At 37.1% G+C, this 12,662-nt stretch overlaps 1 protein-coding gene across 1 annotated transcript in view; it reads right to left on the bottom strand.

Moving 5' to 3' along the window:
- Positions 1 to 1,607: 1,607 nt before the first annotated feature.
- DCUN1D1 (defective in cullin neddylation 1 domain containing 1) overlaps positions 1,608 to 12,662 on the bottom strand; it is a 35,320-nt gene continuing 24,265 nt past the window's right edge. Inside the window, exons 4-7 of the mRNA XM_026650073.1 lie at positions 12,462 to 12,592; positions 6,253 to 6,335; positions 5,870 to 5,966; positions 1,608 to 4,419 (exon numbers count right to left, since the gene is read on the bottom strand). Of these exons, the coding sequence (XP_026505858.1) occupies positions 4,340 to 4,419; positions 5,870 to 5,966; positions 6,253 to 6,335; positions 12,462 to 12,592 (391 nt within the window). The 3' untranslated portion in view covers positions 1,608 to 4,339. The remainder of the gene's footprint in view (positions 4,420 to 5,869; positions 5,967 to 6,252; positions 6,336 to 12,461; positions 12,593 to 12,662) is intronic.

The following is a 12,662-nucleotide window of genomic DNA, read 5'->3' on the forward strand; positions in this document are numbered from 1 at the left end:
TTCGAACAGAGCCTAGCAGAGGGAGGACCTGGTCAATGACTGAGGCTCCTAGGTGCTACCACAATGCAAATAATAATCTCTGACTTCCTGTTGTTTTTCTAGACCATCATTTCAGCTGGGACAGACAGGGAAGTAGCGAGCCCTGCCCTTCAATCCTCCCTTCCCAGCCTTTTTCAGAGCCATGAGTCTGAGCTCTGTCCCTGCCTTTTGCCATAGGGCACCCTCCATTGTTCAGTTTAATGAGGAAAGTCATATTATCTAGTCTCTGTCCTGTGCCCTGTAAAGCAGGGGCTCTCAACCTCTACAGCTGACCGTACCCCTTTCACGAGCCTGATTGATTTGGGGTACTCCCACGTTTCACCTCACTTAAAACCTACTTGCTTGCAAAAATGAGACACCCCCCCCAAAAAAAGACACCAACAAACACAGTGATCACTTGTAAGATCTGAGAGGTTAAGTGACTTAATTATGGTCTGCAAGTACCTACATGTGAAAGAAATTTCTGATAGGAAATGGCTCTATCAGAAAAGGGCATAATGAGCTCAAATGCTTAGAAGCTAAGCTAGACAACTTCAGAATAGAAATAAGGAGAAATTGTATTTTATTTTTTAAACAGAGCCTGTTGGAAACATTGGAACAACTTACCAAGGGATGTGATGGATTCTCCATCACTTGAAGATCTTTAAACCAAGACACTCGCATTCTAAAAGATGCTCGGCTTGAGGAGTAAGTGAGAAAGGCTTGAGGAGTAAGTGAGGTTCTCTGACCTGTGCTAGGCAGGTCACAATGGATCATTATAATGGTCCCTTCTGGCTTTAAAAATCTATGAGCAATTAACTTACAATTAAATTACAATTTGCTAACAGCCAATGAATCCTTTCTATTTAAAAATGGGAGTTCTCTCCAATTAAGCGTTTACTGGTACTAACATGACACCACAAGTAAGTGTTCCTATTAACATACAAAATAAAACTTTTTCAGATGAAATCTAACTTTCTCCCAAGTATGCCTTTCATTAGATTTCTGTAGAGGTCAGATAAGCTATTGGCACCAAGTATTTAAAAACCTAATGACAGTCAATGTATCATGCTCAAATAAAATCTACAGAGACTTCTTGCAAAATTATATAAATAAGTGTGAATGACAAAAGTTTATTAAACGTATTTTTAAAAAATTATATCTTTTTTAAATAAGGATTTCTCAGTAAGGATTTCATTGTAAAACAGTTTTGAAGCAATTCATAAGTTACTTTATTTAATAACATGTTGCTCAATAAAAAAAAGTCATTTACTCATATACTGTAGTCTTCAAACCAGCCATATTTAAACAAATGCACTGCATGTACTTATGGTATTGTCCATCACACGCTAGTTAATGTCAATGCAGCATAGCTGGATAAAAATAGCTCCATTTTGTAGCTGTAAACATTTAGATGAAGTGGCAGGCAAGATGTTGTATCAGTTCTTAGATCTCCCCTCCTCCCCCCAAAAGCTTGCCGTTTAGTGCACGTTTTATTCAGGACATAGTATTCCATATTTTTTAAAAAGTCTAGAAATAAAGTTTTACAAACAATAGACTAAAACAATGCATGAGAAGATTTAGTCATGGCAATTTCACTGGAGCTTTATTGCCTCTGTTGGTAATGAGAGGGATTTGTAAGAAATTACATTGAACTTACAGAGATATGCAGATGATGTTCTTTACTAAATATAATCTTGATCTTAAGTGTTTTATATCAGGGCACGGCTAATCTTGTACATTTTTAATGTATAAAAACAGATTACAAATGTTAAGTTTTTAACCCATTTTTTTGACATTTGGCAAAATGAAACTGATCCATTAAGGGGAAATCATCATCAAATTGAGGACGTAAGCACTTATGAATTAAAGCAATCCAAGTAGGTAACTGTTTGAGTTCTTTAAAAAAAAAAAAAAAAACACCCACACGCATATATAAAGGAAGAACACATGGCCACATGTCTGAGCACTTTTCAATACAAAATATTTCCTGTAACCAGGCATTTATCCTTAGAATAACCACACTGTTAAATCAAGCTTGTTTCCAACTAGAGTCATTTGTTTCGTTAAATTCTAAGATGCCATTACAGCATGAATAACCTTAACTTTTCTGCTACATAATTATCCAAAGCTTTATGTAATGTATTTTTGTTTTATAATTACACAGTAATTATAAGTGTGTAGTACCAAACTGATGACAACACTATTTTGTTGAAAAGGTCTCGCATTCATAAGGAATATTCTTTAAAAACACCATGGCATTATGCCACTAACCAATATCAGATTTTTGTGAAGGTCATATCTGTATTGGGATAAAAGCTAATTAGAGCTCATCTCAAAACACAGCATACTTGAACAAATCAATCTGAAACTGTACCAAAACCCTTAAGACAGAAAACAGCACGCATATATATCTTGTAAAGTTTTCATAATTCAAGTCCCCCATTGATATTTACACAAAATTGAAAAAGGAAATACTGAAAGCAGCAAAACAAAAATCACACACATTTTTGGCATAGCCAATTCCAGTAGCTGGCGTAGAAATTTGCAACGCATTTTGTAGAACTGTATTCTTGAAATAAATGCATGAATGGACTTTATTAAAAGGGCACTGCTATGAGGGGAAGCCTACCTTTCAATCAACTTCAAAGCACAGAGGGTAAAAGTTTTAGCAGTTTAATACTTAAATTCTTCCTAAAATCTTTTTAGCATCTGCATAAAAGTGTACTGCTGTTTTAGTGCAAGTTCCACTTACTAATTTCAACAGTAATTACAACCTTAACATGGGACTGGCTGGAGTATTCAAATAAGTACCCTATTCCTAATAATTACTATAATAATTTTTTTAGACATCCTAGTTTAACATTTTCTAGCTTGTTTTACAGAAGTTTTTATTTCAAGAAAACAATAGCCTCTTCTTCATAAGTCAGCAACTGAAGAGTGAAAAAGCATTTTCAGGATGAAAGAAATTCAAGGGCTCCTGTAATGTTAAAAAGCACACAACAAGATAAAATCCAGCTTTGAAGTGAAATCAGTTCTAATTTAGTTATGTGCAGTGAGACAAATAGAAGTAGTAGTGATCAACAAAATAATGTAAGGAAACAAAAGAAGCCAGTGTAGTATATTGCATCTGATCTATGCTTGTTTGAGAGTTTTACTTTTAATATCTGTAACTGGCAACCACAATGACCTGTAAAAATCCCAACAAAGTAAGTAACTGAGAAAATGGGCTTTGTCCATAAAGGCAGTACCTATATGTTGTAAAAATGTAACTTAAATGGCCTGTGATAATCACTTCAAAACTCAGATTCGTATCAGATTTGCCACCCTCTTATATAGCAGGTTCATTTGTTATTTCATACCGCAACCATCAAAACCCATGTCTGAATTTAAAATACCGTATTGTGTACAAAACATAAGACACAAATTCAGTATATTGTTCAAGTTTTAGATTTCCACAAAAATGAAAACACCTTCCTGGACAGACAGATAAGCATTTCAAAACTGTAATGAAATCGGATTAGATAATAATCTAGAGAATATTAGATTCTGTTATGCACGTAGCGTGTCTCAATGAAGCTCACTGGAGGCTGACTATAATATTAAACCAGGGGTGCTATAAGTGCACAGTAGTTGTGTAGTACTTCAACTCCTTTCAAAGATGGGTGACATACAATAAAACCTTTCATATAGGCACCTAGATTTCCCAGTATCAACATTCTTGTTTTTGTTGGTTGTTTCTACAATTGTTTTAATCAGATACTCAAAACTCACTTAGACAATACCTGTAATCTGCCATGAAAGAAAAAAAAACAAAAAAATCGAACCCAGTACACTTAAATATATCACTCTTATAGGAAGTGCTATCAATATAGTCTTTGCAACTAGCCCAAAGTGTATATTTAAGGAATTAAAAAAAACCCATTTGTGATGTTGATCTGTATAATGCAGATGCCAGACAACGGTTGTCTCATGAAGACAGCATTGTGCTTTATGCGAAACCAGAAATCTCAAAATAATCATCATAAAGCTTCTAAGACTTATGGGAGAGTAAACAAAGGTGGTCCACAAAAATATGATGAAATCCACTATGTTGGAATTATAACTGGCAAAGGTGGTTCAGACTAGAAGAGAAGCCCAAACCACCATTAGATGAATGAATGATATGGTCCAAGATGTATCCTTAAAGGTTTGTCTCAACCCTCAACCCTTATGGTGAGGATTGATCTTCAGTTCAGTCCAGCCAGCAGAAATTGACTGTGCAATTTTCCGTTGTATTTATTTGTACAGTCTATGTACATTCTAGAAGGGTCCTTTAGTGCTACACTGTCGTACTTTTTGTCCCAGCAATTTGAGGGCGTGCAAATTCCACAAAGTCATCAATAAGAACTGGCCATGCTCCTGAAAGGAAAGAACAAGCAAAAGCACATAACAAATCAGGTGAACAAATCCCATTTCTTCCAAGGTAGAGCTATTCAGTTTAAAAAAAACTCTTTAAATCAAAATAGATTCTTGACGATTTATCTTTCCTGTTTAAAGTTTTAAATGAATAATCCTCATTTCATTCTGTTTCTTGAGATTTAATATCTGGTTAAGATTTTTTTTCCTCAACTGAGACCTCCCCCATGCCAACACACAAATTAAACACACCCAATTTTTCAGGTATCATTACATAACAATCATCCTTTTTTTTTTTGTTTTGTTTTTAAACCAAGAAAAGCTGGAAAAAAACTCCTTTCAGAGCCAATTAGGGTGACTAGATAGCAAATGTGAAAAATCGGGATGGGGGTGGGGGGGTAATCGGAACCTATATAAGAAAAAGACCCCAAAATCAGGACTGTACCTATAAAATCGGGACATCTGGTCACCCTCGAGCCAATCAACATGATAACTGGCCCAAGAGGGCTGAGAGTACGACAGCACAATCTCCACAGCACTCATCTCACCTGGCTAACCTAAATGTGAACCAAAACTCAAATCTGGGTCTCCAGAATGGCAGCAAGTGTGAAGGAATTCTAATAATTGTGAATGCATGCACCAAGCTAACAGCACAAGAGCACCAAAATAATTAGAGCTCACAATAGGATTTCATATTAATGTCATGTTCATATGTTGACATCAGCATGTCACCACATTTCAAACAAAAAATTTGCTGCTACTGCAGACAGTGTAGGGGATGGGTCTTGAAGAAAACCTTGAAGATTAAATGAATTTACCTGATGAAAATACGGTGCACTCAGTGATTATCCAATTCTAAATACTACCCTCTTCATATGTTTTTCATTCTGTGTGTTCCCACCCTCACTTAAATATAATGTCTGAAATGCTGACAAATCAGTAACTGGTAGCTAAAGAACATAAAACTGTTCCTCTGCTGAGGAACAGCAGAAGCAGAGAAGCCATGCAAGGAGATGGGGGAAGGGGGGGAAGAAGAGGGGCACCATTAGTTGGAGGAAGCAAGAACTGGGTGGGTAAATTTATTTTTATTTATGTGTGGTAGGAGTTGGAGACAATTTGTTTTATGCAGGGAAGAGCTGACTTTTTGGGAGCAGGAGAGGAGTGAAGATGTTTAAAAAAAAAAAAAAAGTAATCTCCTGGCTTTGGGGAAGTGACAGAACAAGTATTTTTCTCCTGTGCTAGTAGGCTTAGTCCTAATCAGCTACGTGGCAGAGAACTTCTTCGAACCCCAGAAAAAGTCACATACTGTTCTGCAGACATTCTGATTGCCAGTCACTAGCCAGATATGCTACCCCAGCAACACACTGCTAAATGTACTATCCACAGAAACACACACACACACACACACACACACACACACAGAGAAACTGAGAAAACAAAATGTAAATATTACCTTCCTCATCATAATTAGACATATCATCTGCTATCATTGTACTGAAGTCTAAAAGAAGGTTCCAGGTATCTTTAGGTATTGATCTTTTATGATGTTCCTATTTGGGGAAAAAAATCTGAGTTTAAAAACCATGAACAAAATTAATTTTAAAGTCTGAATATTCAATATTAAATCCCTGAATATATGCAAGTCACCCTCAACTAAGTTTTTACTGTATTTGCCAAAAACCGCAACATCCATGCATCACAAAAGAATGCTCTGTCAAAATAAGTTATGTGATCTCTTCAAAGACTTAAATACACATGGATTCATCTTCCAAACTAAAAAAAACCCAGAAACCTATTGCAGCCCAATTTATATTATAGAATAAGGTTTAAACTTACCAATAAAAATTTGTTCCACAAGTCTAGGAATTTAAATCTTCCATTAAGTACTAAATTCCAGTAGGCTATAGCCATTTCTAAATCTGCAATATTAAAAATATGTTACTCTTATAGATATATTTGAAATATACATTTTCTCCACAGGTATTTTCACCAAGCCGGATTGGACTATAAACTAAACTAATGAAGGTGAAATAAAATTAACTCTCAATGCAAGAATGCTCTTAGGTTCTTTCCAAATTTTTTAAAAGGTAATTAAAACTGAGGAAACTGGTGGGTTTGTTTCAGATGAACTAACCCTTAGATTTAGGTCTGACCCCTGGGGCATACAAGATCTGAAAATTAAGAATTTAAGAATTACTCCGCCCAAAGCATACAACAGATTTTTCAACTTTTTTTGCTCTACACAAAGAGATACCATTGACTTCAATAAGAATTCCACATCATTTGCTGGATTAGGCTCCTTTAATCAAATGCAATTCCCATAACCTAGTTTGCTATAATTTTATTTTTAGAGCAACCTTGTCACAGGTTTTAGAGTTGCAAAATGGTCTTGTCAAATTTTCAAATCGCTGAACAGATTTCCTTTAGGACAAGCATCCCGGGAAAGACTATGTACATTAGGTGGTTGTCTTTATGATGGCCAATGTGGATTTCCTGCCCGTTTTAAGTCAATTTTTCAGGGTCACTTTCAATCTCTCTCTATTTTGAGTGGGCCTGTATTCCTCAAAGCTAGGAACAAATCAGGACTACTGAAGTATGTGCATGTACCCCAAACAACTTTAGTTTACATAATCAATTAAGAGAGAATAAACTCTTCAAATGAACATTCAAAAATCTCAATACCACCAAGAGAGAATCACTGTCAGCCTAACTGGATCCACCTTCAAAGTGTCTGCATCCAGAAAGTCTTACATCTTCTGGAGCGTACCAATTTGTTTTGTCTATAACCAATCCATACTTTAAGAAGCAAAAAGCACAGGCACCCTGTTAGATTACTTTTTCAGACAAACCAATGCATTTTTTAAAGTAATATTAAAGACTTCTAGATTAAATATGTTTATCTGCCAATGTGAGTACCTATGCTGGTCACACCTGAAAATTCTTACTGACTTATTCCCAGTGCCAAAAGTCTCTCCCCCTTTCCCAATAACTTTAACAGTGCTCCTCTAACAAGTCTAATAGAGCAATCACCTCATCATAGCCCCTCCAGACAAATACAGAGTGAAATCGTGGCCCCACTGAAGTCAATGGGAGTTTTTCCAGTGACTTCATTTGGGTCCGGATTTCACCCAAAAGATTTAAGTTCAGGGCTTCCAGAGGCAGATAAAAATTTTGATCCGATGTGTTTTGTGGATGGACACGATATGCCATTATATTTGAAAATACCAAGGATGCACTAAAACTTAAGAAATCTTATTAGGCTCTTAGCGGTCAGAAATTTGAGTCTGTCCCCACTTACTGGAGGACGTTTCAGATATTAAACTGATGCTCCACTTAAATCTTAGTTAAAAAGCTATTGGTGCCTTTCCAAGAAATACAGACTTTATGTTTGGCTGGTCACACTACTTGAGGGTAAGAAGTTAGAAAAAGTAAGTATTATGAATATGAAACATAGTAGGCATACCAGATAGGTAAAAGCTGTCAAATTCCATGCACATTATAGTACACCTCTACCCCGATATAACGCCAAAACATCTTACCGCGTTATAGGTGAAACCACGTTATATCGAACTTGCTTTGATCCACCGGAGTGCACAGCCCCGCCCCCCCGGGGTGCTGCTTTACCGTGTTCTATCCGAATTCGTGTTATATCAGGGTAGAGGTGTACTATACAAACAAACAGTAATGAGCTGCGCATTTCAATTTGCATCCATGAGAACCATGTTATATTCCTGTGGCCAATCAAGGACCTTAAAACACAATTCTAGTGAAACGAGCAGCCTTCATTATTCTTAAACCAAAGTAAAAATAAAACAACCAACCAAACTTTTGTTAAGATAAAGGTTAGGAGATGCATAAGTAACTTCAGGGGAAGACATTCTAGGAAAATAATAGAAAGGACAACTGTAAAAAAAAAAAAAAAAAAAGTCAGGAAATTCAAACTTAGGAGTACCTTTTAAAACCCACAAGAAATAGTATGGAAACAGAGGTAAGGTCTCCCTAATAATCGTAAATGTCAAAACAAAAACAAAACAAAAATTCACTGCCCGTGATCTGTCCATGACTTGTACTATATACTCCTGACTAAATGTTGGGTGCTCGGGGGAGGGGGATGGTGGCCCAGGACCCCCACTGCTGCTAGACATGGGGGGGGGGGTGAGAGTTGGGGGGCTGGCAGGCTCCCTACCTGGCTCCGTGCGGCTCCCTGGAAGCAGCAACATGTCCCTCAGCTCCTAGGCAAAGGGATGGCATTGGGGGCTCTACGCGCTTCCCCCGCCCCTAGCACCGGCTCCGCAGCTCCCATTGGCCAGGAACTGCGGCCAATGGAAGCTGCAGGGGTAGCACCTGCGGGCAGAGGCAGTGTACAGAGCTGCCTGGCCACGTCTCTGCCTAGGAGCTCAGGGACGTTGCCACTTCCAGGAAGGCCCCCCCCCCCCAGCACTGCCCAGAGCCCTCACCCCCTCCCGGAGCCCCCTCCCACACAAACTCCTGCTGCTGCTGGGGGAGGGGCAGAGGCACGGCGCCCCGAGACTGCCCCAGCAATGGCCAGTGCAGCTGGCCCACAGGCTGCCCGTGCTTCTCAGGCGGCCCCCGGGCCAGTGGCACCAGCTGCTGCAGAAGTCACGGAGGTCCTGGAAAGTCACAGAATCTGTGATAGACTCATAGTCTTACTTATAACTTAGTTAAATTTGGGCAGATTTTCACTGAGATATTCCTGACACAAAGGACAACAACCTCTGCCAAATGTTGAGTCCCTGCTCCAAAGCACGGGGCACTAAAGCTTTTCAAAGAAAAGGTCACCAAATTTTAAACAAGGGGGACACAATGTATTTTTTCCCCTAGCCCTGTTCTCAGAAACAACTGAATTGTTTTGGGCTGAAATTTTCCAAAAAAAAATTCAGTCTGAGCCACACACTTAGCATAGAACATTTTAGCCAACAGTTAAAGTTTGGCAAAGTTATAAGCAACTTACTGTAGTATCTTATATATGGGAAATGAATAGTAAGCACTGCCACCAGCCCTGCCTATAGTAAGAGGATGAAAATGGACAATAAAGAGTTTTAGATTTTACTGGCATGAGCGTTTAAAATGGCTGCAATACTCATGAATTTTGAAGCCACAAACAAATAATGCAAGTCAGTCCAAATAAGTGCAAATAATCAAATCTTTATACCACACTCTCATGTATTTTGTTTATGCCACTAATTTAATCAAAAGCTTTTAGAAATATTATATATTTGTGGCATAAACTGAATACATGAGGGGAGAGTTTTACTGACACTCATTTGGAGTGACTTGCACGATGCACATCACACAGCACCTCAGAAAAATTGTTGGAAATAAATTAGATTCAATCAACAGCTAATCATCTAGGTTCTATGACAAACAGTGAGCTCAAGCAGCAGTTTATCAAAACACTTCACAACATATTTTAAGTTTCCTAAAGGGATTCCACTAGATACGTTTTTACCTTTAAGGAAGGTAAATTTGGAGGGCCAAACACATTGAAAGTGTCATTCAAGGACACAGAACCTATTAGAAAGCAAGCTTTTAGACAATGAATTTCTATAGCAGCAATTAGTAACAGTTGATGGGTCTCTTTCTATTCCTCTATACTACACACGTTTATAGATTTTGTTTTAAGATACTAAAGTCCAATTTTCCTCCCAATGCATAAAATCAAAACAAAGAAATTCAAACTCCTTCCAGACATGTCTGCCATACCCTGATTAGAAAACTAAAAGTATGTGTCTGTTCATGTATCATTTTACCTCTAGTAAACAGTTACCATGAAATCTTTTCAATGGGAGGGCAATAACTCCAGACACAGGGAGTGGGGAAAAGGGAAAACATGCTGAGACTGCATTTTAATCCAAAGGCTTCCCCCCATATCCTGATCTTCAGAGCTATTTATTATGTACTTAGAGAACTACTGTAATACAAATAAATAATTACTACAGGTAAAACATACAAATCTAAAAGTTATATTTGTCTATATCTTTTTTTTATATCATTCTTAGAGGCTGGCCTCCCTGAAGAAGCAATAAGAAGGCTGAAGGAAAAGGAAAAAGATTATTTTTCTTGCTTAATCATTTTCACTGAGGTCTCAAAAACAAATTATCTATCGTTCCCGGGATGTTTAATTGATTGTTCTGTATATGTTCAGTCCTGTATGGAAATAAGCCAGCAAGAAAAGAAACTAATAGGCTTCTCCTTGTGTGAGAAATGTGGACAGAGGAAATCAGAGGTGTGGTCTAAGCACAGAACTGGAAGTCAGAAACTCCTATGATATACCCCCAGCTCTGACATGTGTGTTCTGAAGCTTTGAGGAAAATCATGACATTCATGGCTCTATTTCAAAATTAATTATATAAGGCGATAGCTACCTCACAAGGATGTTACAGAATATTTATCAGTTAACATTTGCAAAACTATTTGAAAATTGAAAATACTATATAAATACTAAACATCACCATGGTAATCAGAAGCTATTGTTATGGTTCAGGTTGCAAAACTATTTCCATATTATCTCTCTCTCAAACACATATACTCTTCTGTAAAATTCACTATTAAGGTTGAAACTTTCCATGTTCAACCCCAATTCTGCAAGTGACTCCACATGGGAGTAAGACTCAGCCTATACATCTATACAACAGTGTTACTTACATCAACAGGTCTGTGTGTAGTGAAAACCACTTATTCCACTCTAACTTAAAATACCCAACCAGGCCTACTGAGAGTACAAGAAAGTTTGAAGATTGGCACAGACAGTGTCCTGATGGAGAACAGACATTGCTAATTTTTTAACAAAGATTGGTCCATGTGCAAATTGCAGATTTATCACATCCAGTAGAACATAAACAGTTTCACCATGCACAAATGTGAAGTACTGTGCACATTTGTTGGTTCAAGAAACTTCCACTGGGGAAATTAATAAAAGTTTGCAAGCTGCAAATAAAATAGCTGCAGATTTTTCACTGCCCTCATTCCCCTCATTAAATGAAAAAAATTAATGTCCATTGTTTAACATTAAACAGTTCAAATTACAGAAAATCAGGAAATAGGAGTTGCTTTTGGAACCTTAATTGCACTGTACATATGGCCTATTTCTATTCCTGACTTTCTGATTAAACGAGTAGCTACATTATAATGGCATAAAATGCATATAATAAAACATACAGGATGTGCATCCTGGCCCAGTTAATACTGCTGTTAGAATCTAGCTTTTGCATTCCCTTACTTTTATGATTCTGCATTAACAGTTATTTCATTTACCGTAATTAGTAACAAACTACACCTTCCCCCCCCCCCAATGACTTTTTCCTAGTGAGTAGTTCTTCCACTTCATTTGGACACTCGATGCTATGACTATCAAGGGGGAAGCGCTGAAATAAAATTATAGAAACCATGATTTGTGTGTGTCATTGAGTTTTATATTCTGGAATTTGTCCTCATTTTGCAATCTTTCTCCAAAGAGAAAAACTATAGATCCAGCAGGCCCTGAATTGTGCTTAAGATCTTGACTGTAGATGCAATGAGATGAAAATCTAATCATGCCTGTTATGTGGAAATTACTTGGCAATACCTGAATTGTAGTTTGCAAAGAGATTTACATGTATTTTTGGTGGCATGAGAGACTTTGTGCAAGTCTGTACCTATACACAAACTCACACTTACAGTTGAAATTTAGGCTATTTGCTCATGGTTGCAAATTCTAAAAGTTTTAATTATATTTTTAGTATGAAATCATAACATGTTAACTTTAATGGGAATTTTGCACATACTGTACTCTGAAGGGAAGAATGCACCCTCATATGTTAAATTGAAACATTCAGTTCATAAGGCCGCAGGAAATCTCTGTGAATTTGAAAATCTGGCATTGACCTTCAAGTTAGTTCTGACATCTATATTTTACCACAGTGAAGTATATTTTTATCCCATGGCTAGTTTAACTGGATCACAATAATAGTTTCACTTACTACAGTAAGTATTAGAGACAGTTTCTAGTAACTATATCACAAGTGTTTACAATTAAGAATACATACCTAAACCTTTCTGTCCAGGATTCTTTGCAAAGTTGAAAGTAAACTGATAAAAATCCTTAAATCTTCCTGGCTCTTTTAATTCTTGTTCCATTTTAGGAATCTGGGCCTTTAGTTTTTCTATGCTGTCACATCTGTATTTTAAAAAGCAAGTTTTTCTGTGTATTCATTTTGTAAAAATAACACGCTAAATTTATTTTTAAA

This window comes from Terrapene carolina, unplaced genomic scaffold (genome assembly GCF_002925995.2).
Source record: "Terrapene carolina triunguis isolate 2854851 unplaced genomic scaffold, T_m_triunguis-2.0 Scaffold88, whole genome shotgun sequence".
Classification (NCBI taxonomy): domain Eukaryota; kingdom Metazoa; phylum Chordata; order Testudines; family Emydidae; genus Terrapene; species Terrapene triunguis.